General features: G+C 41.6%; 1 protein-coding gene across 5 annotated transcripts; it reads right to left on the bottom strand.

Annotated features, from left to right (window-relative positions):
- Nucleotides 1–1,248: 1,248 nt before the first annotated feature.
- Nucleotides 1,249–24,509, bottom strand: traf7 (TNF receptor-associated factor 7). Of its 5 annotated transcripts, none has more exons than XM_030058909.1 (22): nucleotides 24,320–24,509; nucleotides 21,663–21,825; nucleotides 21,246–21,303; nucleotides 20,904–20,992; nucleotides 20,220–20,336; nucleotides 19,821–19,913; nucleotides 19,315–19,348; nucleotides 18,700–18,922; nucleotides 17,911–18,045; nucleotides 17,476–17,571; nucleotides 16,442–16,563; nucleotides 14,510–14,583; nucleotides 14,191–14,239; nucleotides 13,521–13,648; nucleotides 12,570–12,652; nucleotides 12,378–12,417; nucleotides 12,123–12,239; nucleotides 9,801–9,923; nucleotides 6,527–6,646; nucleotides 5,201–5,332; nucleotides 4,683–4,802; nucleotides 1,249–4,399 (listed from the first exon to the last, which is right to left on the bottom strand). In XM_030058909.1, exons 2-22 carry the CDS (start codon nucleotides 21,768–21,770, stop codon nucleotides 4,385–4,387), a joined length of 2,076 nt encoding a protein of 691 aa, XP_029914769.1. In that variant the 5' UTR covers nucleotides 21,771–21,825; nucleotides 24,320–24,509; the 3' UTR covers nucleotides 1,249–4,384. The 5 variants fall into 5 exon arrangements, with proteins under 5 accessions (XP_029914769.1, XP_029914766.1, XP_029914768.1 ...); XM_030058906.1 differs by having other exon boundaries at nucleotides 20,904–20,995; nucleotides 24,320–24,508; XM_030058908.1 differs by lacking the exon at nucleotides 24,320–24,509 and adding an exon at nucleotides 24,171–24,292 and having other exon boundaries at nucleotides 20,904–20,995.
- Between the last annotated feature and the right edge of the window lie 3,235 nt (nucleotides 24,510–27,744).

Raw genomic sequence — 27,744 nt, 5'->3', positions numbered from 1 at the left:
AGCAGCACCTGTGTGTGCAGGATGTCACTGCTTCTCGTTTACTCCCCGATCACATGGTTGAGGGGCTGTGCACAGGTCAAAGGTCAAGCGTGGGTCTCTTCCTTGTCACAACCACACAGCGGTGTCCCAGTCTCCTGCCCTGAATGTGTAACACGGTGAATAACCAGATGTTTTCTGCCCCCTTCAGCTAGAGCAACATTTAGTTTCCTCTCCTCCTCCCCCTCGTGGGTCTAGTTCTCAGTTTGGTCATCTGTCATTTTGTAAATGTTACGTTAAAGTGTGTTTGGGATGGGGTGTCGGGGCTGGGCTGTGGAAATGAATATTGCAGGTGGTGAAAAAAAGATGGTCAAATGTGTTGTAGAGCAACGTACTGTTCATTTGATTTCTTAAAAAAAAAAGCCAAGCTGTTTCTTTTCTTTTTTTTTTTTTTTTTGCTGTTGTTTTTTTCCGCCGTTGCACATCTTAACAGATACCAGATTGGTGTCTCTCCTGCTCTGCAGTGACTGTGTGTGGGTGTGTGTGTGTGTGTGTGTGCGCGCAAGGGTGTGTGGGTCAGGTATGCTCGGCTGTTGACTGATTGCGAAGCGTGTGTGCGTGTGTGTGTGTTGTAGTGACTGGACAGTGGTGTGCTTGCAGTGACTGCATCTTATGGCCATCTGCTCTGAATAAATAAATGTTCTATACAAACTGCACTGTCCTCAGCCTCCTCCATTGTTTTGTTTCCCAGGCCGTCCAGCAGGGGGCAGCACAGGACTGCAGCTCTTTGCCTGCCTGACTGAGACAAAAAAGTCCTGTCTGTCTCAAAAGAGCCACCATTAGGAAGTACAGCAAACTACAGAATGACTGGTAACACAAAATGAAAACAAATGGCACTTTAGAAGTACCTTAAGTTGTTTTACAGGTTTTGGTTTTTATCTTATTTTATTTATAATAATTGATTGTCATTTCAGACCGGTCTTAGTCAAATGACGTGGCATGCCAAACGCAGCTACAGCTTCTCACCGACCCACGCTCAGCTGAGCTCAATTTCAGTGGAATCAGGAAAAGGATTTTACTCAAAAGCAAAACAACTCCAGCCTCTAAGATGAGACTGTTGAGCACTTTATTAGGAAATATCTATTAAAAAAAAACTATATGGATGTTAGAGGGAAGGCTAATGGGTGAGACTGGGAATATCACAGGGGGTGAATGAGTGAAGTGCAGGGCAACAGATAATATAACATGAAGAAGTCAGACTCAACCAGTTCCCAAAGTGTACAACAGTTTTATTGATCAACGATCAAATAGGCTTACGTGATTACAAGTATACAAGAAATCAATGAAACCATGATCAGTGAAGACACGTTCCTCTCTTTCCCTCTCCTCCCCTGCTTACCAAGGCAAGGTAGTGGCCAGACCTGGCTTGAAATGACAGCCAGGATTTTGCAAAAACCTAATTCAGCTCAAAATAATTCAGTACGTCTGAATTTCATGTGAATATAGATTATTTTCAAGCTTGAAAGCTCTCACAGGTATACTGAGCAGGCAGATAAAGACATATCGCTGCTGCTGTTGTTTGGACACAGGAATTACACTGTGGGTCCTCTACTGTAACTTAGGACGTGAAGGATTGGACTTCAGCTTAATGGTGGAGTATCTCTACTCGCCTGTAGGAGTGTTGGCGCTTTATTGTACAAACGCGCTTGAAGCGAACGGCGGCCTTCTACCTGGCAAAGCACCGGTCCACACAGTCTCACACACAGTTCATATGACAGTCGGTTAATCAGTGCTTCAGTTCATTCTAACCAGTTAGTTAACGGCAAAACAGAGAGAGGAGAGAGGGGAGGAAGGGGAGAAAAAGACAATCTGCCACATCAGTTTCGTTTTTTCTACCTTCACATCCACACATATGGCACTCGTTTAAACATACACACAGACTCTCACACACAGACTCACACAGACTCACACACAGACTCTCACACACACAGTTGTTTTTCTCTCTCCCTCTCTTCGTTATGTAGGCCAAAGTGAGTCATTCTCATGGGCACATGTTCAGATTCGGCACTGTCCTTGTTTTGTTACTTTCAACAACTATACAACCATCGGGTGGCTCTGGATACAGCTCTATCATGGCACTAATATAAAACTCAGTAAATCTATAGATCTGTCTTCTCATTTTAAAGTGTTCACTTATTAAAAGATACGTCAAAGGCTGGTTTCACAGAGATGAGCTGGGTGACTCCTCCAAGATTAACAAGGAGAAAAAACAACGTATTCACAAAGTCTGTATCTCCCTCAAATCCCTACTGGAGTGTGTATTCCTCTGTCCAGAATTTGGAGAGTTCTCGCTTTACAAACACTGTAAAGATGTTAACTCCCCGTCCTCCAGACATCGTCTGATTCAAATATGAAACGCCCCTCTGAGGGCCAGACATGGGTTAAACCTGCTGCTTACAGTGGTGTACATTTGCAATGAAGTCAGCCTTGCTCGAAACAGTCTAACACGTTGCTGAATACAAATGTGTGTCTACTGACTGCATTGCTTCTTGTTCATTTACACTAAACACACGTAGAGGTGCATGAAGATTTAAGAGGTGCCTCAGTCACTGGAATCAGCAGTGACAAAAGCCACTGCTGACACCTTCGTCACGAGACTATTTTGAAACCTTCGGACCCCCTGGTGACTTTATTTCTAAAAGGCAACCAGCAACATTTGAGTGCCTTTTCCAGCCATGCATTCTATTAATGGGTGAAATCCAAACAAATTAGCGTAAATGTAGCACAGCAGATATATTCTTCTACATAATCTCGCAGCTTCTAGACTAAGAAGCTACAACAGCAGCTGAGGTAATGTGAGGATTTAAAAGCAGGTTCTTCAGTCATTAAAATGCAGATAACCTCGAACAAGCTTAGCCAGCCGAGAATGTGAACCGTTCATTTACAAAAAGGGTTTCATGGCGTGATGTTAGCATAGAGATGGAAACAAAAATGAACTGGAGAAGGAAACGCGTTTCCACAAGGGAACGCAACCATTTTTGTGACATTTTACACACACCACAGACAGTCCTGCACTGTGGGCTGCTGGGTGAAGAAGTCAACTGGTTTGACCAACAAGCTCATGCACAATGCAGAGCCCGGTGAGCCAAAACAGAAACCAAACCTGCTGAAATTCGTATTATAGCAAGTACACCATGGCCTTTACATGAGGCCTCAACTTAACCGTTGATCTCCATGTGTCAGTCTCAGGTTTAACCCATGTCTTCAGTCCAACACAGATCTGCATATTTTCCATTGCATTTGTTTTCATCTTCGTTCAGTACCAGGGGGGCGGGGCAAACCACATCAGGACAATGCTGTCAGGTAAGCTGCCAATCACAGAAAATAAAACATCCAAGCTCTGAAAAATTTTCCCGTCATTGTCTAAGCTTTCTGGCACTTGTAGTGTCCTGTTTCTAGGGATCTCACACATCCGGTGCTCCAAGCACAATAACACAAAAACTAAAAATGATTTACACACATGATTTGACCTAAATGTGAACTTCCTATCTCAGACTTTCATCTGGCTCAGACTGGAGCAAAGTTTCCCAGCTGGTTGCGGTAGAGAGTAGACACACCGAGCTTCATCTTCTACCTGAACCATGATCTCTAGATGGAGCAAACCAGAGGACTTTCCCAACAGGAATAAAGTATGAAAAAGTAAAATTACACGACCACCACCACTTTATTTTAAATAAAGTGACCTGGTCTTCATGAGGCAGACGGAACCTCAGTGATTTTCTTTGCTCTTGTGCATTCTGGGATCCTGCTCTGGAGAAAACAGACATTGCAAACCGTGGCCTCCCGCTCTGTGAAACCAGCCTGTACTTATTTTTACTTTTTGTTATAGGCATCATCAGTACAGTTCCTCAGTGGCAGCTGCGTTCACAAAAAGCAGGCAGGACAGTCTACGGTCTGCCTATAATCCTCTCTGCTTGCTGCGTTGATTCGAGGGAAGCAGCGTCCAATCAGAGAAGAGCCTGGCTTGGTGCAGCGTCGTGGTTGGTGCAAGCGTAAGGCAGCTCGTCCCGTTTTGTCCAATAATGCACTGGTGCTGAGGTCACGAGGAGTGTGGCCCCGACTTGACCCCATGACCCAAACTATGAGGTCAAGGTCAGAGGGATTTTTTTTTTTTTTTTAAGTTTATAAAGTAACACTTAAGTAAAATAGCTTAGATGCAGCTGGATCCTTAAGTGGCGGTTACTGGTCTGTGGCTGAAGAATCACAATCAGAGAAACGGGTGTGGAGAAGAAAACCGTGTGAAAAGGTTAAAGTTCATCTTGTTAAAGTTCATAAGGGTCCTTCTGACACATAAAAATGTGAAGTCTGTTTGAGGGCTGACTGGGCAGCTGCTGAGCTAACCGCTCCTCTAACACGTCCACACCTGAGAGAGGGGGGTGGGGGGCAGAGAGAGCGAGAGAAAGAGAAAGAGAGAGAGACAGACAGAAAGAGACAGAGAGAGACAGAGAGAGAGAGAGATCATTACTTGAAGATATTCAACAAAGCAAAAATGACAAACATACAGGAACTGCCGATTTACACCTACTATTTCATGACAGCATGTGACCAGATGTATAAAAAGGTTTGAAAATCTCTGGTTAGACAGATATAAGAGCAGAATGAGGAAGTGGAAAACAGACAGACAGGTTGACCAGGCTCCAGCGTACCTTGACGGTGCTGTCCACAGCTCCGGAGAAGAGGCGCCCCCTGGAGACGGCTAGAGCCGTGACGCTGCCCTGATGTCTCAGCAGGGTCTGGGTACAGATCATGTTGTCCATGCTCCACACCTACAGTACACACACGGCCATACACACATTAAAGACACATAAACAGTACAAATTTGGCATAAATCCACACAGAAGCCAAATAAGTAAGTTTTTGTCTTAGTTTCATGGGGGGTGTCACTGAGAACAAAGCTAGCATTGAAACTGCTGTTTCACATCATCATAGTTATCAAAAACAGAGACTGAACACTGTCTAGCACTTTACTACAACAACCATAATTCTTTCCACCTATGATGCAGGATGCACTGTCAAAAAACAGCTGCTTCTACTTCGATTCAAGCTTTATTCTGTCCTGACATGGAGCTGAACTGTGTTATGAACAGAGTTCAACCATTTGTGTTTGGCTTATTTAATTTGTCTTGCAGCAATAGTCAGTTGATGGGACTAACTACGTCCTCACCCTGAGTGAGCGGTCATAGGAGGCGCTGAAGACTTTGGTCTGGTCCGGGGTGGAGATGACAGCCAGAGCGTACACCGTTCCCACGTGACCTGTCAGAGTGCGAACCTGCTCCTTAGACTCAATGTCCCACACCTACAGGAGAGGCACATACACCATCATCATAAGCATTAGGGACGCACAAATATGTTGTTTTGAGGCTGATACTCAGTATCTTTATAATTTCTAAAAAGCATGTTGACTTGTAAAATAGACCAAGTAGTTGTTGAAGTGCAAAATCCATCAGCGACTGTTGCATGTAGGTGAAAAAGTTAGTTTTCCCCAGACTTTACTCTCTTTCAACTAGAAAGCACACTGACATTAAACCATAAAATAAATAAATAAATAAAATAAGATACAAATAGAGAAGTGCAAGTTCACAGCTGCATGTTAGAGGATGTGTGTGACAGCAGGACAAATTACAGGATGTGTTTATCTGTACTGAGTTAAAACTGATGATTAATGATCCCACGACAGACTACTTCAGAAGTGGTTTGCTTTGTTAAGTCAAGGCTTGGCCAACATTGTGGTTTTGCTCAGGACAGATTTCAGGCAGGAGATAAACAATGAGGAAACAAGGATGAAGAAACATGAAACAAGCACGTAATTCATGATCATCTGCAGCCATCTTGGCATTTGGGGAAGGTGTGGCAGACATGTCCAATTTATTTCATTTAAGTCTGTGACTTCAACTCAGGAAATTAACCTGGCACAGTAGAAAAGGTCACTTTGGACTGCATACACTCATTTATAGACACAGACATGATAGGGGAGAGAAAATAAATTACAGTGCAATCAAACCCAGTAAAACAGAGCTAGGTAAACAGAGGTTCTATTGTGTAGCATCATTCATCAGTTTCAATCAGAAACTGAGTTCTGGGTCAGTAGATAAAGAGATCATGAAATAAACTGAATCAATGAAGAAAGCATCATCAATAGTTTGGTGGATATTGGTCTTGAAACAGGGATTTCTAGGTAACAATTCCATGCTTTGCCAAACCACTTCAACTCAATGCGGCATTCAAGTTGATAGTGTCTATAGCTGCGTCCATCATTTGCTAGAGCAGCAGTTCATTAGTATTATTGTTGTAACTATTACTAGTATTATTGGGGGGGTGAGGCAGCCAGCTGAATGACTTATAGTAGCTGCAAAATACACACACAAAAAGATGAGATGAGGCAGAATGTGCACAGTGAGAGTTTTGGTGTTCAAATGTGTGTGTGTGTGTGTGTGTGTGTGTGTGTGTGTGTGCCTGCATACTGTATTAGCATGTGTACCATCCCCCTTACATGGATGAGGTTTTCGTAGGTGCCACAGACGATGTGGTGGTTGGTGACGGCGATGGAGTAGACGCTGCCCCCACTGGTCTGCAGGACATGAACACACTCCAGAGACCGGATGTCCCAAATCTGACAGAGGGGGGAGGTGGGAGGAGGAGGAGGGGGGTCAAAGAGAGACAGAGAGAGGATAGAGGCATTGAGCGAGGAGGATTTGGTGTGACAGAGAGAGTGATGGTTGGAAAGAAGAGAGAGGGAAAGAGAGAGGTGAGAGAGTAGGAGGAGGCGGGAGAGAGGGATAAAGGCACAGAGATTGAAGAGTGAGTTACTGGACTCCATACCACAGGAGAGGATAAGCACAGACTCGGACACGTACACTCACATACAAACACAGAATCGGTCTTATCAGCAGTGGAAAAAGTGAGCTGCAGAACAGCTGCAACTTGTCAATTTCCGTCTCCATGGCAACACGCGGTGGAGTGATCAGTAGCCTAACCGCCTGCTGGCCAATCACGACGCAGTACTGAGACAGGCCACAGAATGCGGAGGAGAGATAGAGATGATACACTTTCTCACATGCTCTCCCTCTCTCTCTGTCAGGCCAAAGATTATATAATTTCAGTCTCCAGCCCCCCTGCTATATGGGAGCTATATAATCTTATATCCTAGTCTTTGTGGTCTGTAATGACTTTTCAGCCTGGCTGTGCCTTTGATACCTAATTCAGACCTGTAGTAAGCAACACACTTGTTATGTTACACAGGACTTGATGTTTGGATGTTACAGGGTTGGAGCAGGGAGGAACACACCTGAGGTGATCAAACAGACAAATCCCATCACAGCACAGGGATTCACACATTTTTTTTAATCCCAAACTGACCAAAGCAGTGTTGAGCACAGCATCTGACATAATGTGAGTATGTTGCGGTTATCTTCATTAACAAATGAGAAGTACTTATCTTGGTTGCTTATGTATTTGCTTGTGTATTTTATAGTTGGATATAAAATAAGTGCAATGTAAAGCGTGAATGTCACTTATGTGGCAGCCTTTGAACCTTTCATATTTTTGCATTGATGTGCATTTGTACATAAATATTGCCTCATGAGCTACCATTACAACTGCACAGCCTTGATGCGACGCCTGCACAGAGACCTTTCTCAACCCCAAATACATCAAACAGCATCAGTTTACATGCAGAGACGCTTTGCAGAGACCATTTCATTAAAGTATAAAATGTGCTTTACATGGATGATGTTTGTCACCCTCAAAAACACTGACTGCTTCTCAGTTTTTGGCACTCATCAACAGATATTTTGTCCTTCCTCATTTTCCTACACTTGAATGATTAGCTGTTCTGCTTGGGGTGACATGACGTCATTCATGTCTTCTGGTGCACTAGACTACAGAAGTAAACGCATGACAAGCAATACACAGAAAAAAGTTTAAACTGAGATCACAGTTTTGAATATTCTTGATGGAGATTCTTGCGGGGAATCCCTGCAGAGGTTTCTCTGAATCACCACCAACCCCAGTAAACAGCAGTCACACCTACTTATCAACGCCACAGACCCTTAACACTTGGTGACACACCTAAGCACATGCTAAAATGAGTATTACAACAATGAGTAGTACTTATCAAAATGAAATCTCAGGCTTAACCTGACTAAACGGTGTTAAAGGACCTTCCTGGTTTAACATTGGCTATTCTGCCCAAAAAGATTTTTTTTTAACTGAATGTTGATTATATTTTTCACAACTTTCCTGGCATAACACTGGTTTAAACTGTTCTGAAAAACTTTTAAGACTAAACACTATCTAGAGACTGTCTGCTTTGTTTATACCCATAGTAAAATGGAGCAAAGTCTACTTTATCCACCTTCCTCCTATCTTTTTATCCTCTCTTCCTCATTCCTCTACCGAAGTCCCTCGTGATCACAACCAGGCTCTAGTTGCCTCTACTTTCTCTTTTCTGTCCTTCACTTTATCTCTCAACAGTGTCCTTGGGGTATTCATTAGTGACCAGCTCTAGTGAGACAGAGAGACACACACACACACACACACACACACACACACACACACACACACACACACACACACACACACACACACACACACACACACACACACACAGACAGACAGACAGACAGACAGACAGACAGACAGACAGACAGACAGACAGACGCACAGACAGACAGGCACACAGTGTGCTTTGAACAGTAAGCCATGAGAATTAAGTTGGCAAAGACAGACACAAAGTCCTTTTCATATATTTAGGACAGCACCTAATTACTGGCCACAACACATCCGGATGCCTTCAATGATACACAGCACATAAATACAAGTGCACACGCATATACACAGACAGACACACACACCAACTCCAGCTCCACAGTCAGGAAAGGTTTCTGTGCTAAAACTAATTAACATCCAAATGAGCTCAACAGTGACAATAACAGAAGACACAGACACAAGGACACAATTTTTTGGCCTAAACATGTGTGCATGTCTTCAACTAGCATCACTTACAGGAAAAAAAACAACACACACACATATATGCACACACATATACACACACTCAGCAGGGAGTGTATTTAAACTATTATTTACACAGGGTGCATAACTGATCTCGATCAAGCGATCCGATTCTTCAAAGAAGTGCTCCAGCTGAGCTCATAATTCTAGCTGTACTTTACTGGTTGCTATGACAACCGATGTGCTAACTTTGGGGCTAGTTTGCACTGTTTCTGCTTGTCTCCTGCTTCTTGTTTTCATGTATGTACGCTGCCTTGACCAAAACGTTTCACTTGCTTTTATTTGACCTGTGTCAAATAAAACATCAGTGTATGTGTTATTCCAGTGTTATGGTGCGTTCACTTCCAACTTGGACCTTGTTAAAAACAAGCTCTGACGTGTGAAATAGCAAACCAAATGGTCATTCAACTGGGAGTTACAAGTTGAAAATGAAGGTATCATTTCAGAGCTCTCCAATTTCAATTCAAGTGACATCAGAGATTATAAAAATGGCAGAAAATAAATTACCATTTCAATCAAAATCATAATGTTTATTTTCTACTTGTGCCAAAATCTGCTGCATATACTTTTGATATTCCCCCTGGAAGAAAATGCAGAGTTTCTTCTTTTAGGGATCCATTTTTGCTGAGTTGATGGCATGAACGCAACGTTGTCAAAGGCTGGAAATTTATGAAATGGCAATTCCAAGTTCCGAGATGAAATGAACGCAGCATTACTCAAAGCCGTTATATCACACACTCATCTGCAGTGGATACCTTGATGGTCTGGTAGGAGCCGCTGTACAGGTGGTTCTGGGAGGCCACCAGCGCTCTGACCCAGTGATTCAGACCAGTCAGCTCCTTCTTCAGCTTCAGCTCCGTACCCACAATGTCCCACACCTGCACACACATATACAAAGTTAATGAAATCGTTCAAGTTAAAACCAAAGTCGACTTCATTGACTGAGGCCACACACAGATGATGGTTTCTGCTTGCGTGCAAAAGATGTCAGGCAGGTCTCGGACAAATGTGCACAGGGCAAAAGTGCTTGGTTTGCACAGTGACACTTCCCAGACAAAAGTAGAGGGGTTTTCTTCTTTTGCAAAGAGATGCAAGGTGTATTGCCAGCACCACAGTACAATATTCAATCGAAAAAAAAAAAAAAATGTACGGGGTGGCACTATGGGGGAAAACATCACCTGTATGTAGCCTAAACCTACAGGGGCAAACAGTGAAGATGGAAGCATGTCAGCAAAAAAAAAAACAAAAACACAGCTTTGCAGATAAAAACAAATAAAATTAAAAATAACAAAAAAAGTAAATTACTAAGACCATCAAGTCAGCTGTTCCAGATTTCTAATGAATGTTAAGTATAAAAAGAAGGATGTTACAGGTGAGATGTTTAAGATGCTGTTTTAACATACACGACGTGTAACTAAGGGTGACAGTCCTTTTCTTATGTTTTTGGACTAGCTGACAGACCATCTACATTATATAGTGTTCATTATATAGTGTATTGTATTATAACCTACTTAATTTGCAGCAAATAACATCATCTTCATAAGTCATTTTGTTATGCATTTCTGCCTCGAGTGCGTCATTCACTTTATCAAAATACTGACTCGATACTGTGACCTTTAAATCACGCTCCAACAAATGTTTGCTTCTTTTTTTTAATTATGACATCTGACATTTTGCTGAGTCACCACCATAACAATACCAAAACTACACTGAAATTAAAAACTAGGAGAAATTACTTCCACATGCACACACGCACCCGGTGGGTGGGAGTGGATGGATGAAGCAATAAAAACAGCTAAGTAAGTAGATGAGGTCACTGAGTTGAAATGGAGAGAATCACTGAGATAGCGTGGGGGAAGAGAGACGCAGCAAGAGAAAGAGAGAGTTGAGCAAGAAAGGAAAGTCCCTGTGTGCGACTGCTGAGATCACCCCCCCCACACACACACACCTCCGTAACCATGGTGATGACGACAGGACTACAGCCTCTTCTAGATGCCAATCTCTCCTTATTGTCCCTCTCCACCTCCTCTTACAATTGATTATTCCACTGCTCCTGCTCTCCTCACAAAATCACTCTGCTGCAGTGGCTTTCAAATTGTTGCCCTGGAGAGCCATATTTTCATAATTATTTTTATCCTGGCTCAGATCTGGTAATTGTTAAGCGATTATAGTCACTATTTTTGCTGGCAGCATTAACCCCCTAGACAACTTTTGTATTCAGCAGTTACAAATTTTTCTCAACTAGCTGAAATCTGTTGCCACAGAACAATCTAGAAGCTACTTTTAACCGACACACCTATTAAGAAAACATCTCAGTCTCTCCAATATACTTGTATATTAAAAAACTGCTTCATCATTTTGATAAGGAAGTTATGTCACATAATGTGTTGTAAATATGGTGTTGATTCCAAGCAACTATTACTCAGCTGTACTTGTTAAGTTTAAAAATTAAAGTGATTCAATCCAAAAGGATGGCTACTGCAAAGCGCCTTTTTAATCCTTCCAGTGATTCAGGTTTCACTTCCAGAAACTAAATTTTGTTGCTAAACAATATTAGCCAAAAGTCTGCTTGCTGGCTGGAGTTGTTTTAATTTTCTGACATTAGCTTATCGAAAATTATAATCCTACGGGTATTTGGAACAACAAAGGCATTACCCATTTCAATGGCAAATCTCTTTGTAGCTCAACGGCTCTGAGGTAAAACTAATACAATTACACAACATGCACAATTAAATAACCGTGCAACCAAAGAGGATTAAGCAATGTGACAGCCACATATTTTTTGTAATACTGTAGCCTTAAGCTTCTGTATGTCTCCATCAAGTAACACAATCAAACCTAAAAAGCAGTTGGATACTTTAATATGATTGTTTAAGGCTACATGAAAGCCAGTCTTCCTATGTAGTTGATATTATATAACCATAATTTATAATACATCATCCTTTCTATTAAAACCCAATCCAATTTTACTGTTTTACAGGCTTTATTCTATGCTGTGGAGTAAAATCTGGTTAAATTAATTGAAAAGTAACACAGCTGCGGCAGTGTTTGAAAATGGCGTAGTGTGTATAGCGTACCTTGATGGCCTTGAGGGAGCCACTGAACAACATGTTGTGGGAGGAGACCAGCGTACAGACAGGGTTGTCATGCGCACGGATAGTATTCACTTTCTGCAGGGTCTGGATGTCCCACACCTGTAGAGAAAAACACACACACACACACCAGAAAGACACAAATTCATAAGAACACTCAAATAGCACATGCCAAAGTTGAAAATGTGGACTGCCTGTTTGGCCTTAAGAGGATGAAGTGAAGAACTGAATGCCACTCACTATGATGGTGCAGTCTGCAGAGCCGCTGTATAGCCGGTTTCTATGGAGACAGAAGAGATAGTAGCAGTTAAGTAAAATCATATATCCATGATGCACAGGAGAAGAGCTGTCTGTCTCCAGCTGAAATCAACCCATATGATCATTCTGTGTGTGTGTGTGTGTGTGTGTGTGTGTGTGTGTTTGTTTTCTTACCCCTGGATACACAGTGCCAGTACAATGCCATCGTGCCCTTCAAGGGTTTTCTGGCACTTGTAGGTGGTGCAGGTGTCCCACACCTGAGAAAAAGAGAGGAAATGCAATGCATAAACATACTAAAAAAATGCAACATTACCACAAATTTGGAGGTATTGAAGTGTAAGCTGATCTTTGATTTTGTGTGTGTGTGTTCATCTTTATCCTACCATCTAGCGCAGTGATCCGTGTGCACCGCTGAAGGTATAGGTAGATCCGGCCCAAATTGTATGTGTGTATTTCAAATACACACGTGAATAACACGTCAATGACAGCCTAAGAGTTGTTGTGAGGTCAGTTTTTTGCAGAGGTAGGCTAATTTCCCCATAGACATCAAGTCTTTATGCTAAGCTAACAGGAAATATTACCCATATGAATGTACAGAGGTGAAAATGTTGTCAAACATCTTGTCTCAGTTGGAAAAAATTTTTTGGGCAAAATGCCCCAAAAATTGGAGTATTCCTTTAATGGTTGACATGCAAACATTTCTTTACATTTTATGTCTACATGTTCCATTCGGTTTCTTCATAGAGCTAGGGAATATACTGAAATGATACTGGCTTTGTGATATGATACATGATACTGTCAGGAATTTTGGATATCATAATATTGTGTTATGGAGCGAATGTTGTCTTTTACTGGTTTTAAAGGCTCCATTACAGCAGAGGGATGCAATTTTCTTATCATTTCTTGTTTGACTGTAATTCCGCTGTTATTTGCCCCTACCTACCAGCTTGTCATAATATCCACATCAGTGATGACTGGTTATAAGAAACATTTTTATACCAGGTTATAAGAAATATTTTTAAACCAACAGACATCCCTACAATATCAATACTGAGGTTAGATATTGTGATATTTAATTTTGTCCATGTCATCCAACTGTATCTGTCTGCATGTGTGTTTTTATACCTTGATGGTCTTATCTGAGGACCCAGAGAAAAGCAGGTCTCCAGTGGAGTAGACACACAGACACCAGACGGGGCCCTGGTGGCCGACAAACGTCCCCTTACACTTGAAGATCTGCTGGGGGTCGTACGCTACGAAGAGGCAGAGAGACGGGAAGGACGGAATTTGCATTTTTCATTCCAAATGAGACTGAACGAGAACGGAGTGCAAATGAAGTAGAGACATTTAAAAGGTCTTTTTACAGTGTGGTGGAGGACGGGGGGGAGAAAGAGAGGAGGGAGGGAAAGGTAATGAAACAAAAGGATGCAAGGAAGGAGAGAGGGAGGAGGAAAAGTGGAAGAAGGAGGAGACAGGGGGTGGGGTAGGGGGTCGGCAATGAGCGAGGGAGGGAGGGAAGAGGGGACACAGGAGTGTCACAGGGAAGGCAGGAGTGAAGGTAAGAAGAGAAAGAAGAGTTTAGAAGAGAGGAACAGAGAATTAAAATTTGCATTTCAAATGAAACCATTAACACTAGTCAAACGATCACATAAAAATCGACCTTGACATATTCTTGTTCCTCGCATGGGTTTACTGAAAAAAAATTCTCCACTGAGGGAGCCGGGGAGCGATGCAGAGAGCAGAAATAAAAAGCAGGACAGACAAAGAGACATGGAAACTAAGCAATGATACTCACAGCCCAAAATGCCCATGTTGAGCCTGGCGTTGATGTGGGACAGCTCGTCCTGCAGAGAAAGAGCGAGAGAGATGACAAATGGAGGTAGAAGAAAGCAATTTTCTTTACTTAAATATAGCATTTTCTACTGTCTCCCAAATACATGACCATCAAGCATTGTGCACTCAAACATGTCGAGAAGCTTATCTTATCCTAACACAACCACACACACTTTCACATCCTTTTCGACTGATCGCCTTCCTCAAATTTTTCTCATGCCAACATACACATCTGTATCTCACTACCTTTCTCTGACAGACACACAGAAACACACACTTACGTTCAGCATGGAGGCATCTCTGCGAAACTCCATCAGGTCCTCGCTCAGCTTACTCTGGTTCTCATCCAACACGTCTGCAACACATACACTCATTTAAAAAAAGACACTTGTCTTATGTTTAAAAAATGCACTTATCTTGTAACCAAACAGTTTTTCACACTTTTTTGTGTTCTGGACCCATCAGGTTGACTGTCATTAAACTCCGGACCTCCACTTCATGTTAGTTAAAATTCACAAAAAAAAAAAATAATAATAATAAATAAAAAATTAAAAATACAAGAAAATTGTTTAAAATTATTAAGACAATATACACTACTCACAAAAAGTTAGGGATATTTGGCTTTCGGGTGAAATTTCAGGATGAACCTAAAATGCATTATAACCTTTACAGGTGAACTTAATGTGACCTTCTGTAAACTTTTGAATGCACATGTCCAACTGTTCAATGTTTCAGTACTTTTTGCACAAGTTGCTGTTCTCTAACAAGGAGCTTAACCGCAAAATTCACATCAGGTGTTTGATGCTCCAGCTCATCGAGGTCGTATCATTAGGGAATGGCTGCTGGAGACTGGGGTACCTCAACTGGAGTGGCCTGCACTTTCTCCAGACCTGAATCCCATAGAAAACCTATGGGATCAGCTGAGTCGCCGTGTAGAGGCTCGGAGCTCTGTACCCCAGAACCTCAATGTCCTGAGGGCCGCCCTTCAAGAAGAGTGGGATGCCATGCCTCAGCAGACAATAAGTCGACTTGTGAACAGCATGAGACGTCGCTGTCAAGCTGTAATTGATGCTCAAGGGCACATGACAAGTTATTGACACTGACATTTTTTGTTGTGGTATATCCACCACTGTTGTTGGCTTTTGTTTCAAGAAATTGTTTGAGATGAGGAAATCACCAGTGTATGCTTCTACTTAAATGCCCTATTTTCATGATATAATATCACTGTAGCGTGAACTTCTTATATGTTCCATAAATTTCACCCAAAAGCCAAATATCCCTAACTTTTTGTGAGTAGTGTATTTTAACATCTGATCAGTGATGCTGTATCAACATCAGATTTCTTGTTTAAAAGCATTTAAGTGAAAAAGAACTAGTCCTCATTTTGGACCCCACTTAGAAAACCAGTGTCGTAAACCAAAACAAGCTGAAGCCCTATGTGCTCAGCTCACTCTAAATTTTACATGACTAAAGGACTAAATTATCTCACACTTCTCCAAACTGAACACTCATGCTTTAGGTAGGACCGATGAAATCTGAACTCAGATGGCACCAAATTCGCACTTGAAATCACAAGTTTCTGTCCTCCTCTACCTGAACTGTAATGAGAATGTAATCTGAACTAACTAAAAGGTTTTGCAAAGTTTATGTATGAGAAGATGCTTAGCTATGCTTAGCATATAAGATGCTATTTCTTCATGTGCTCTTCATGTGTTCCAAACTGACATAAAAACCAGAGGAGGTATTAAATTACAGCAAAGAGCAAGTCCATCATGCTTAGCTAATGTTACAAAGACAGCAATTAGATTCGTTTTGACTCCCACACTGCAAAAATGTCTAACCTGGTGGGATAACATTTTACTAAACTGTGCAATTAATGAGCTACTTGTGAGTCCAATTGTCTTCTTTTTATAAGTCATAGTGCAGCAGTAATTTAACAGAGCAAACCTCAGTGAGCCAAATAAAAATATGCAACCGTCACCTTCTGCAGTATGGCTTGAACCAAAGAAACAAAGTGTAGGTGTGATACCACCCTTCAGCAAGGTGCTTATCGCCCATCAGCTGCGGTGAAGCTCTTCAAACTACAGCTGTACACTTTCCACATGTGCGTGTGTGAATGTGAAACCACTTCCCCCAGGCTGCGCAAGGGAAAAAAACAAAAAAACAAAAACAAAAATACCACAAACTCTAGGATTTTCTCTTGACTGTCTCACCGAACTTGAGCTCCAGGTTCTTCTCTAGCTGGTCTAGTTTCTCAGACAGCTTGCCCAGCATGGAGCGAAGGAAAGCGATGTCCTGGTCCTTCTGGGCCAGGGTCAGCTGCATCTCATGGAACCTAACAGGGTCAAAGGCCAGAGTTAACTTCAAGGTCAATCACTCAGTACAGGACATTTTTGAGATGGTACAACGATAATCAAACTTTAGGTACAGGGCAAGAGTGAGTCACTTATGCTTGAATTATATTTTACCAAGCCTTGACATTTACCAGAAATGTAGAAAATGTGCTGGTCAACCTAACAAACAAAAATCAGCATATACTGTATATATTTATATCTGAAGAGCTATAAATTTGATTTGATTTGATAATTTCTCACTCAGCACCCATTGCTTGATTTCCCTTTCTGTTTTCCATTTCTAACATTTTTTCCCCATTGGCCACTGTGTTTTTATTTCTCTTAACTGTGGGCCTATAAATTACTTGGAGATTGTAAACAGTGATTAAAGGCTAAAAACAAACTTGAACTTGACCTTTAGATAGCACTTTAGTGACAGCTTTACAGTGGCATTCTTAAAATAAATGCACATCACCGACCTGCTATCAGTGAATGTGCGCTGTACACTATCACACAGACCATCTAATCAGTAAAATCTGATTTCCTTGTAGGTCAAAGGCACGGCTAACAGAGATAAGTGAAGTACAATTAAGGCGGGGGACAATGGCCCAGTTTCCCCACAGTGAATATCAATGGTATGGATGGAGTCACAAGGTAATGACAGGCTGTTGGACTACAGAGGAGAGGAAATAAAGCATTTATTTCTTTATTTTTCCATTCTTCCAATGTGCCTCTGTTCATAAGCCCTGTTATATGCTCTGTTTTTGCAGTGCAGACCAAATGAAAGCAAACTAGAAGCTAACAAGGGGTGGTTATCGAGCCACTGAGATGTTGTTGCAGCTGTTTTCAGCTAGAACAAGTGTAACAAGTGACAAATGGACTTTTGATGTATATACTTCTAGCAGATGGGTCACCTGTCATCTGTCTGCTGCAGAAACTCCTTCAGTCCTTCAAACTTGCACACCTCCAGGTGGGTTTCATATGTGTCCTGGTTACCGATGAATGTGCAGCTGGAGGGAGAGAGGAGAGGAGGGGCAGATGGTGAATAAGCACATAATATATATAGATATATTAGAAAATGAGGAAACTGAGTTCATAAAACAGTTGTAAATGCAAAAAAGGGGAATGGGGAGGAAAGACAGTGAAGAAGAGAACACAAGTGTGTGGGCATCTATTCCTCTTACTCACCATCATCAGACTGTACAACTCTGCCCTATTCTTCTATTTATTGTGATACTGTTTTAATGATATTATAACTGCTACAACATCATAATTTCCTCTTCTGCATATCAGTTAAGTAATCTATCTCTCTATCAATACATACGTAAGACTTTGTGTTGGTAACTCACCCATATTTGGAGTGGGGACATTTGATGTGCTCACACTCTTTGAGGTGAGCCTCGAGGTTCATGGTGAGCAGCGGAGGGCAGGAGGGGTTGTTAGGGCACCGGACTGGCCTGTAGTCACAACTCACCTCGTGTTCTCTGCACAGAGAGAGAGAGAGAGAGAGAGAGAGAGAGAGATTAGAGAAGAGAGGGAAACTAGTCACTAGCAGTGTCCAAACAGTCTTATTTTTTCCCCTTCATTTTAAAAATGCTTGTATAGCAGTGAGTCATAAAGGCTATTTATACACACATATATTTACTGAGAAATCCAAGGACATCCTCACTTTTTTTCATCTTTACCATAGCCAACAAAATTATACTGGGACTCTGTAAATGCAAGTTTATCTGAGCTGGATCCATCAAAGAGGAACAGTTGATTTTCCATACTAAAACTTCTGTGCCATTCCAAGGATGAGCAGTATGTCAATATCATATCGATATTGTCCTTAAGAGGTGATATGGCAGAAGTGTTGTTTTTTCCTGCTTTTAAAGGCTGCATAACACTATAAGGATGCAATTCTCTGAACTTATTTGACTGTTCAACCTATTCAAATGTTTGCCTCTGCCTCATTGGTCATCACATACACATTACTGATGACTGTTTATGAAAAATATATTATAATATTTAATGACAGCACCAACAATCATCCCTACAATATCTTCACAATACTCTCTCAAAGGTACTACACTACTATGTTTGATTTTGTCCATATCGCCCAGCCCTATTCTATTCTGCCCTCCTTCATTCCTTACTTGCGTGTGGACAGTTTGATGGTGAACGGGCAGCCCAGCGGATCAACTTCATACGCTCCAGGTTTCCCGGCCACCGTCGCAGCCGAGGCTGTGGCACCACCTACGCTGCTGTTTGTCGCACGGCAGCCATATTTACAGTGGATGAACAACTCTCCGATCTGCTCGGCTACCGCGATGTTGTTCACCACGACTGTTAGCTTAGCCGTGTCCACGGGGCACTTGTCTGCAAGGGGACACAAGGTTACAAGAAACGTGTTTATTCAGAGTGACTTACGACGAGAGCAACACAATCACCTAATCATAAGAGAGCACGTGTGTGAAAGCCACAGTGCCTATATAACAAATGCAAAAACTATCCCAATGCCCCCAGAACATTTATCTGTCTTAGAGAAGTGCTGGGTAAAGCAATAAGAGCCAGGCAATGAGTTATGATAATATGTCTGCATTTGATTTTTTTTGTCTAGTAAGCATTCAAGCTACAGCAATGAAGTGAAGGTGCGAGAGATGATTAAGTAGTGATCGTGTTCTTCATTAAACTTTTACTTGTCTGGGGCTAAAATAGAATATAGGAATATAGAGTAAAATTAGATTCCAATGCACTGAATCAATTCTCACCTGAAGTCAAGGCACATCGTCTGCAGAAGGTGTGCTGAGGGACAGAGGAGGAACACCAGATCAGCTGAAATGTTGAACTAAGTCCATTTTGCTTCACGGGCAAATTCTAAACCCATTTGAAACATAGACTGACAATAATAAGACAAACCAAAATTACAACAAAATACACTCAGATTAATGTCACGCCATGAGGTATGAGTAAGTACTCAACCACATATGTTTTTGCAGTGTTTATTATACTCTGTTGTAATAATGATTTTAATGCATTCAAATGTACCTGTAATTCCCTTATTATATCTAATTGAACTCAAGTGAACTGTTACCAATATATGATCTTGTATGCTATTAAACTGCAAATCTCAATACTCAAATTGCTAACTCAGAAAAAGGTCTAAAAGCACAGAACAAGAGGGAAGTGAGGAGAGTTGAACATGTGAAAAGGAAAACAAAAAAAGTTGGTGGGACAGACCGAGGAAGAAGGATGGAGAGTGCAGAGGAAAACTCACCCCGCATGTGGTGATGACTGGGTCCTTGAAGACGTTACAACACAACTGGCAGCACAGTTTTACTGACGGCTGCTCTGCAAACACCTGGGGCTCCTTCACATAAACATACACACATGCACAATCTCATTTGTTTATTTCCTCTTCCTTGTGGTTTGTAAGAATCCAGTGTAGTGTGATCACTGCATGCTACGACATTGAAATTCTTTCACTGTCCTGTGTTCAGCTGCTAAGTCACAACTAGACAGCTCACAGCCCCGAAACCATCTTGCAATTCCTTTTACATGTACGTCTTTGTGCATGCGTGTATATGTATAACTGTGTCTGTGTGTGCAGATGTGTTTCAGTGTGCTGGTGTGTGCACGTTTGTGCCTGTGTGTGTGTTTACGCTGTGAGCCATACCGTGTCCTCCTCCTCTTCGTGCAGAGAAAATGTGGAGCGCAGAGACATGTTGGACTCTGAATGGAGGGATCGGACTGAGATGGCCGAGTCAGACCTCCGGGGAGTGCCGATGGGAGGCTAAGGGGAGAGGGAGGGCGAGTTATTCATCTAGTGAAAGTACATTTCATTATAAAGTGCGTGGGATGCAGGGAGGGATTTACTTTGAATTATCCCATCAGAGTTTTGTTTTACACACTCGTGGACACATGGCCTATGACACACAGAAAACTGTAGTCCTGCTCTGTACCAAAACACACGCTTAGTAGCATGAAATGTGAAGTGTTAAGTGTGGAAATGACAGTAAAAAAACAGTCTAAATAAAGTATAGTCTACTTTAGGGCCATTTTTGAGATTTGATTCTTGATCTTGCCTTTATCCTACTTAACTGACATTTCATACAATTTAAAAGGTGTATTTTTACCCCAAGCCCTGATATACTGTCCCGTGTATAGTGTCCCGTGGACAAGGGCCCACCCATAGTTCACTAAATACAATCATGATAACTAAAGAATTGTTTGTTTGTTTTTTGCATTTTTTTTATTTGGATTGGATAGCCAAAACGTAAAATGTAAGGTAAATATCTCACTATACTATATATCTGCAAGGATGTAGTGACAGGGTGTATACGTGTGTGTGTGTGTGTACCATTCCATCGTCGTCGTCGCGGGGGGAGTATGTGAGGGTGCTGGAGGACGAGGGAGTTCTACGGTGCTGCTTGTAGCTGCTGGACCCCTCTGCTGAAAAGATGGAGGGGAAAACACTGTTTTATTCTATTTAAATTGACCAGAACTACAACCAAACCTTCATTAATATGAAAGGTACAAGCCATACCGATAACTCAACGACTGTCAAGCCAAAAGAGAAACAACAGTAATGCCGAAAAGGAAAAAGAATTAAAGAAGAAATTAAAAATGATGATCAGTAGTTGGCAGATACAATTACAATGGATTCTGTGTGTATGTGTGTGTGTGTTTGTGTGTGTCTTACCTTTAGCTCCAGCAGCCACGGCTGAGAAGGTGGGACCAAATGAGGCCTCCATCCTGCTCTGAAGTGAAGTAAGGAGCAATGAATGAATAGACAAGTGACAGTGAGTGAAGGAAAGGATGGAGATGATTTTGAAAGGGAGGATAAGGAAGGAAAGGAAGAGATTAAATTCGGTATAGAGTGAGTTAAATAAGGACAAAACAGAAGATATTTTTGAACAAAAACAGTTATATGCAACCAGTAAAATACTTGGACCCATTACTACGAGAATGTATCAGCTGACATTATCCTCCACATAAATCTTTTCATTAAATTTGCTCTGTTTTGCAGATGTTCACTCTCTCTCCTACACACACACACGCACACACACACACAAGCCTGCGTTGGCCTTTAATTAAAATCTCTCTTTCTGTCTCTCACCCCACTGCCGGAGTCTGCTGGGGGGGTCGAGGGGCTGCTGGGGACGGCTGCTGTGGCTACTGCTCCTCCGGAGTATCGGTTGTAGCGAGGCGTCTTACTGCTGCTCATAACACAAAGCACACACACCCACAGATAAAGCTAGCAGCTAGCTGGACTGCTGGGCCTGTGGAAAGACAAGAGAGGAGGAGAAAACAAAAAGAGAAAGGTGAAGGAAAAAGAGAACAGGGAGGCTGTGAGAAAGATACAGGGAATAAAACACATCCTGAAAAATAACAGGGCTCTGTGGAGATATTTTTCTTCAACCAGCGCATGTTTGAATCCAAAAAAAGGGAAAGGAAAAAAATACATTTTCAGCACAATCTGTGGGATATAAATGCTCATTTCTTTATTAAATCTCAAGTTTCACATGCTCTTTTTCAGTTTTGTAGGGAGCATAAACTTAATTTTGGCAGTATGTGACAATAAAATGGTAACCCCACAGAACCCTAGCTGAAAAGCCATGACAAAAATGTCAAGTCCGCCATTAAGTTGACTCTGTGCTTTTAAAGAGAAATAAGACAAACAGACAAAGAACACATTTTAAGATACACATTCACAAGTTGTAGGCAACAGCCAACAATACAGCAGAAAGATGTCTGAGATCAAGGGCACTACAGCGTTAAATAAGTGCATCATCCAACTTTTTAGAGTCTACTTGAAGTTGTAAAACAGGACGGTTGACCCACTTTACTGGATTGGGGTGTGACCACAGTATAATAATTCCATTCTAATTATTAAGGGGAAGCCCATGTCTCAAGAAATCGTTTTCAATAGTATCCTCTATAGTTTTTCAGTGTAACAGGAAAAAAAAAAAACAGGTGAGACCCAAGGAGCAAATTCCATCGGCTCATTCTGGGAAACACAAAATGAACATCAACTTAATGGTTTAAAAACACATCTTATTTTGAGGCGCTCCGAAGTTCCAATTCACAGATCCACACACTTGGATTTCAAAAGTCATATCAATAATCAGCAAAGCACTGCTGCTTTATGCCAGGGCTAGGATGATATGTTTATCTCCTGATTAAACACTATCACGATATGTGGGTGCCAATTTGATATGCATTGTGATTCATAAGTATTGTTATTTGAAACTGTGATTACTTGTGATTTTTGTTTTTTCACTTATCCTCACGTTTGTGGATGTAAAGTTTAATGAAGCTGGAATTATCTTAAAGATCACAATGGCTCATTTTATATTTTAACGTACAAGTTCCCAAAAAATGGTCACACTGCAACGAAAAGGCTACTGTGGGGGGCTAACATCATCACACATGAATGAAATGTGGCTCACTGAAACCACAAGAGTCTCAACTTTCCAGTCAAACCCAATTTATGCAACTCCAAGACTGTTTAAGCCCCAGTCTGCACGAATAAACCGTTTTACAACAGACCAAAAGACCATATTTGTAAAAGCCTGCATGGCTTTTCCCCAAACTCCACTGGAATAGCATGGGGTGGGCATGTCCGCAAAGGAGAGACCTGTGGCTGCCCTATCATGAGGTCAGAGGTCAAGGAAACCCTTGGAAGATGCCATTTTTCCCTCGCCAAAACTTAGCTTAACTTAGGAGCGATATTTAGTCCACTTGCCGATAATCGAGCATGACATGCTATGTTTCGTACCAACGGATTTCTCAGGTCGTCTAGTGTCACACCTTAGCAATAGTTTTACTTTAAATCATCCAGTAATACAAAACAAACGATCTTCCCACCTTCACTTTTTATGCACCCCTATGATCAGTCCTAGAGAGACGGGAAAAATACAGGAACCAAAAAAAAAAAAAAAAAAAAAAAAGACTCAAATCCCGTTACACAACTACACAACTATCTTCCGAGCTCTCTCAAGTCTGGCAGCGGCTTATAAACAATTGACGGGCTGAAAACGAAGGCTTAGTGACCAGCATGCAGATAGCGGCGTAAAAGTTAGGCTGAGCCAAGATGAGCCTGGCTCTCCCTGTTTCATGGCCTCAAAGCGCGCACACACACACACACACACACACACACACACACACACACACACACACACACACACAAGCAGAGGGGGCAGCCAAAAACCAGCGACCCGGACAACTAACTACTGATGTAAACAGAAAGGCATGCGGGCTGTCAGCTCATATGGTAATGGGTTGCAGAATCTGCCAATGAAAGTAGCCAGGACCTCTAATCCGCTCCCTCCAGCGTCACTGTCTCTTTTCAGCAGCCCGGAGATTCCCGTAAAGGGGAGCCTCCAGAGAGGGGAGGGGGGCAGATTAACGGGCGAACTGACACACACCACGGACCGAAGTTGCATACTGACAGTCTCATGCTCCCACGCCAGCGTCAGTAGCGCGACACTTTAACGTTAGTAATGAACAAAAAACTCACTGTGCCGTTTCGTAGCTTTCGGTCTGGTGTCAGAAAGCGTTTACTACTGCGATAATTAGCTCGAGTGGCTTGTTTGCTAGCTCGGCTAACGTTACTCTCTCCTACCTTTCCGCGAGCACTCTGCTAACGAGCTCGGGCTAACTCCGTTCCGCGTGGACGCCGTCAGAAATGCCGCCCGGCTTGTCACGTTAGTCAAACGGTGTTGTTGTTTTATTTTTTGAGCGAATTCATTCGGTGTGGGCTTGTTGGCTTACCATTATTTTTGCAACAGCGCAGCTCCAAGTCTGCATACGAATTCCTCTAATCTTCCTCCCTCTCGCTCACACACCTCAAACAACGCGCGGTGTCTTGTGGGAAATGTAGTAGAATCCCTTTGATAGCCTGTATACAAGAACGCACATTGTGTCACCCCGTTGGACTTCATTACCCACAAGGCTCCTCGCTGGAGTGCCATTGGACCCGGTTCTGTCAGTAAATCGCGTAGACCAACTGCGTGAGAATGATTCCCAAATATAACCAGATTTTGTCCGGTTTCGGGTTGTTATTGGTTCGCGGGGACACCGAGCCATAATGCGACAACCACCATCAGATTTTACGGTTGATGCACGTGCGAGGTGGTGTGATCGAGAGGAAGAGCTCGTGTGATAAATAGCCTATACTATAAGATGGAAACTATGCGAGTATTGCAGTGAAACATCGCCCAGCAACATGCATGATCAAATTATATAGCAGAAAATCCTGCAACACCACCTGAGAAAAATACATTAAGTGCGACGCTGTTACTCTAAACTGTAATCAGTATCACAGACACACTATAAGCCCCAATTGTAATATTATAGGAATATTATAGTGATACCATGGGAAATAAAAATACCATACCGACCAAATAGGCAGCTATAAACTCATTATTGACTAGACATGCTGTAAGTCCCAACAGGAATATTAAAGTGTTTTTTCATTAGTAGTGGGTGTGAATGTTCATACCTGATGGTAGGCATTGCAGTCAAACACACCCATGGACTTGGAGACTAATTCAGAGCAATGTTGCCACAGCATCTCTCTCTCTCTCTCTCTCTCTCTCTCTCTCTCTCTCTCTCTCTCTCTCTCTCTCTCTCATGCACACACACACACACACACACACACACACACAGATTAGGTTCACATTTAAGGACTTGTAAACATCAGATTAATGTATGGACAATATAATATAAGCATAGTAATATGTATATTCATAGCATTGAGGATAAAATAAAGACTAATTGTGTGGTCTCTATACACTAATGTCTCTATATACCTACTGTTGAGAATCACAGGTACGCTTAATGTCCCTATTGTATTTTTTTTTTTTTTTTTTTAGAGATTCATCTTGCAGTATGTGTGCTTGTGCAATATTCCCTGCACATTGTGCATCTGTACATACAGTGCTGTATTATTTTGTTAGGTCCTGATGTCTCTGTGCAAGAGCCATCAAGACAAATTCATGGACTTATTGCAGTTGGCGAATAAAGTAATCTTATTTTTGTTTCTGATTCATTACCCCCGCTTTCATTTTCCCCCTGCAGAAGGTGGCAATTAGTCAAGTTGAGACATATTACTTTCTGAAGTGCTTTTAATAAAGTGTTATTGCAAAGTGCCTCACGGAGGACTGAGGATAAAATACAGTAAAAAAAAAAAAAAAAAACATACTGAATGTACAAATAATACAAGTGAATACCAGCTTAGTGCTATGGTTACATGTTTACCAGCTGCTGGCATGTTCAATTTACCTCCTCCAAAAACCAGGGGACTTAAAATGAATCTTGTAGCAGCTAGTAAAATACTAGAATAGTAATAGACATATGGAATGGAAAAAGCAATCCTCCAATTCAAATGAAATGGAAAAATAGCTGCAGCAAAAGCCATATCTAAAAAATAACAAGGTTAAAACCATTAAAACCACAGACATTTCACACATGGCAGTTCAACAAGGACCTACTGAAGATCCTACAGTCTCTGAGCAACATCAACATATGAGGATGAAGCATAAATGCAAAGAGGAACAAGAACAACACAATCTTCAAAATATTAGAAGCCTTTTAAGGCTGCTTGATGAGATTTCAGAGCAAATTCACCAGCTGCATATATAATTAGAAATAATAGGAAAATGGTGGCTTTGTGTGCACAAAGGCAGTCCTGTAACCAAAAGGTCACAGGTTCGATTGATGCAACAGCCACCATGGCCAAGTGCTCTGTCTGAGGTGTCAAGTAAATGCCCGATGTTTATAATATTAGTCATCTCAGCATAGTAAGAGCCACAAAGTAAGAAAACCAACAAGCAACAAACATTTCATAAAATACTTATGTAAAGGAAAAAAGGTGGTTTTGACCTGTAATGCCATTGTATGAAACCTGTTGTGGTTGGTCCCACACCTCCTGTTAAATCACTGGTGGCCAGAGACTAGGTTATGCTCATTAGGCATGGTTGGCTCATGTGTTGGAGTCTTGTAGATTTGTGTTAATAAGCCGCTGAGAAAGCTAAGAGGCTGTCACTGTAGGCTCCACAGATCCTCGAGTAACAGGATTTGAGGGCATCCCTAGAGAATAAAAGAATAGCTTTGTTAGATTTGTATTCAGTTGGCTAGTGACACCATAATACACTGTATGTTAAAGCTTATTACATAATGACATTTACTATATTCTTATTCAAAGCAGGCAAAACATTCCAAGATCGTAGTTGGGATAATGTGTTTATCTGCTTTATTCTGGGGGTTGTACCAAACATGAAAACATTTGCAAATCCTTGGCCTGCTGAAGTCTCCAAGTGACTGAATGCACATGTTGGAGTGGAGCTATAAACCATGCTTATATAATATATGACCAGGGAGACATATCCACCATTTTGATGGAAATATTGCCTGCCTCCTTGTTTTCACCAGAAGAGGGCACTGTTTATTCACTTGTAGTCATAGTCACTGCCTAAAACCTCTCCTCATGCTTGCCTGTGTTATAAAAAGCTCACTTGTTCATATGTGCTGTAAGGTAAAAGAGGTGCAGGCACAGAACCTGCTTTTATCTAAATTTGCTTAACATATTGTGTGGATGTTAACACATTACATCATGCCATTATTGCTTTTTATAACTTTACATGGTGGTGGAACGTAGTAATTACTATATTTATCCTATCATTCAGCCAGAGATATGAATAATCTTGGAAAGCGATGTGCACCCACTGAACTACACAGAATTGAAAAGACCATCAGCCTCTAATAAAAATACATAAATCTCCAATTGTCTCCAATTTGTTTTAATTGACACCTGTACTCATCCCCCATACATAGATCGCATTTCATGGCTTTGCACCAAAAGAAATCGATTTTGTGCTGTATCATAAATGCACAGAAATCAACAGAAATGAATCACTTTGGAATCTGAATATATTATCAAATAATGTGGGGCAAGACGCAGGCAAGAGAGACTATACGACTTGTGCAGTTTGTACTCTGAAGGAGGAAAGTGGATCTTTTCTCAGCGTGCATGGTCCAGTGCATGCAGCTCTGCAGCATGGAAACAGTAGATATGAATAGAAACCTGCATGTCATACGGAGAGAGTGATGGAGCTGTGAATAGACAGAAAGACAGGGCTTGAATGCTATAAAGCAGCCGTGAATAAGAGATGTTTTGAATGCTGTTTAGTTGATAC

The sequence above is a fragment of the Myripristis murdjan genome, chromosome 8 (assembly GCF_902150065.1).
Source record: "Myripristis murdjan chromosome 8, fMyrMur1.1, whole genome shotgun sequence".
In the NCBI taxonomy this organism is placed as follows: domain Eukaryota; kingdom Metazoa; phylum Chordata; class Actinopteri; order Holocentriformes; family Holocentridae; genus Myripristis; species Myripristis murdjan.
Note: the sequence above shows the minus strand (reverse complement) of the source record. Positions and strands in the feature narration are given on the sequence as shown.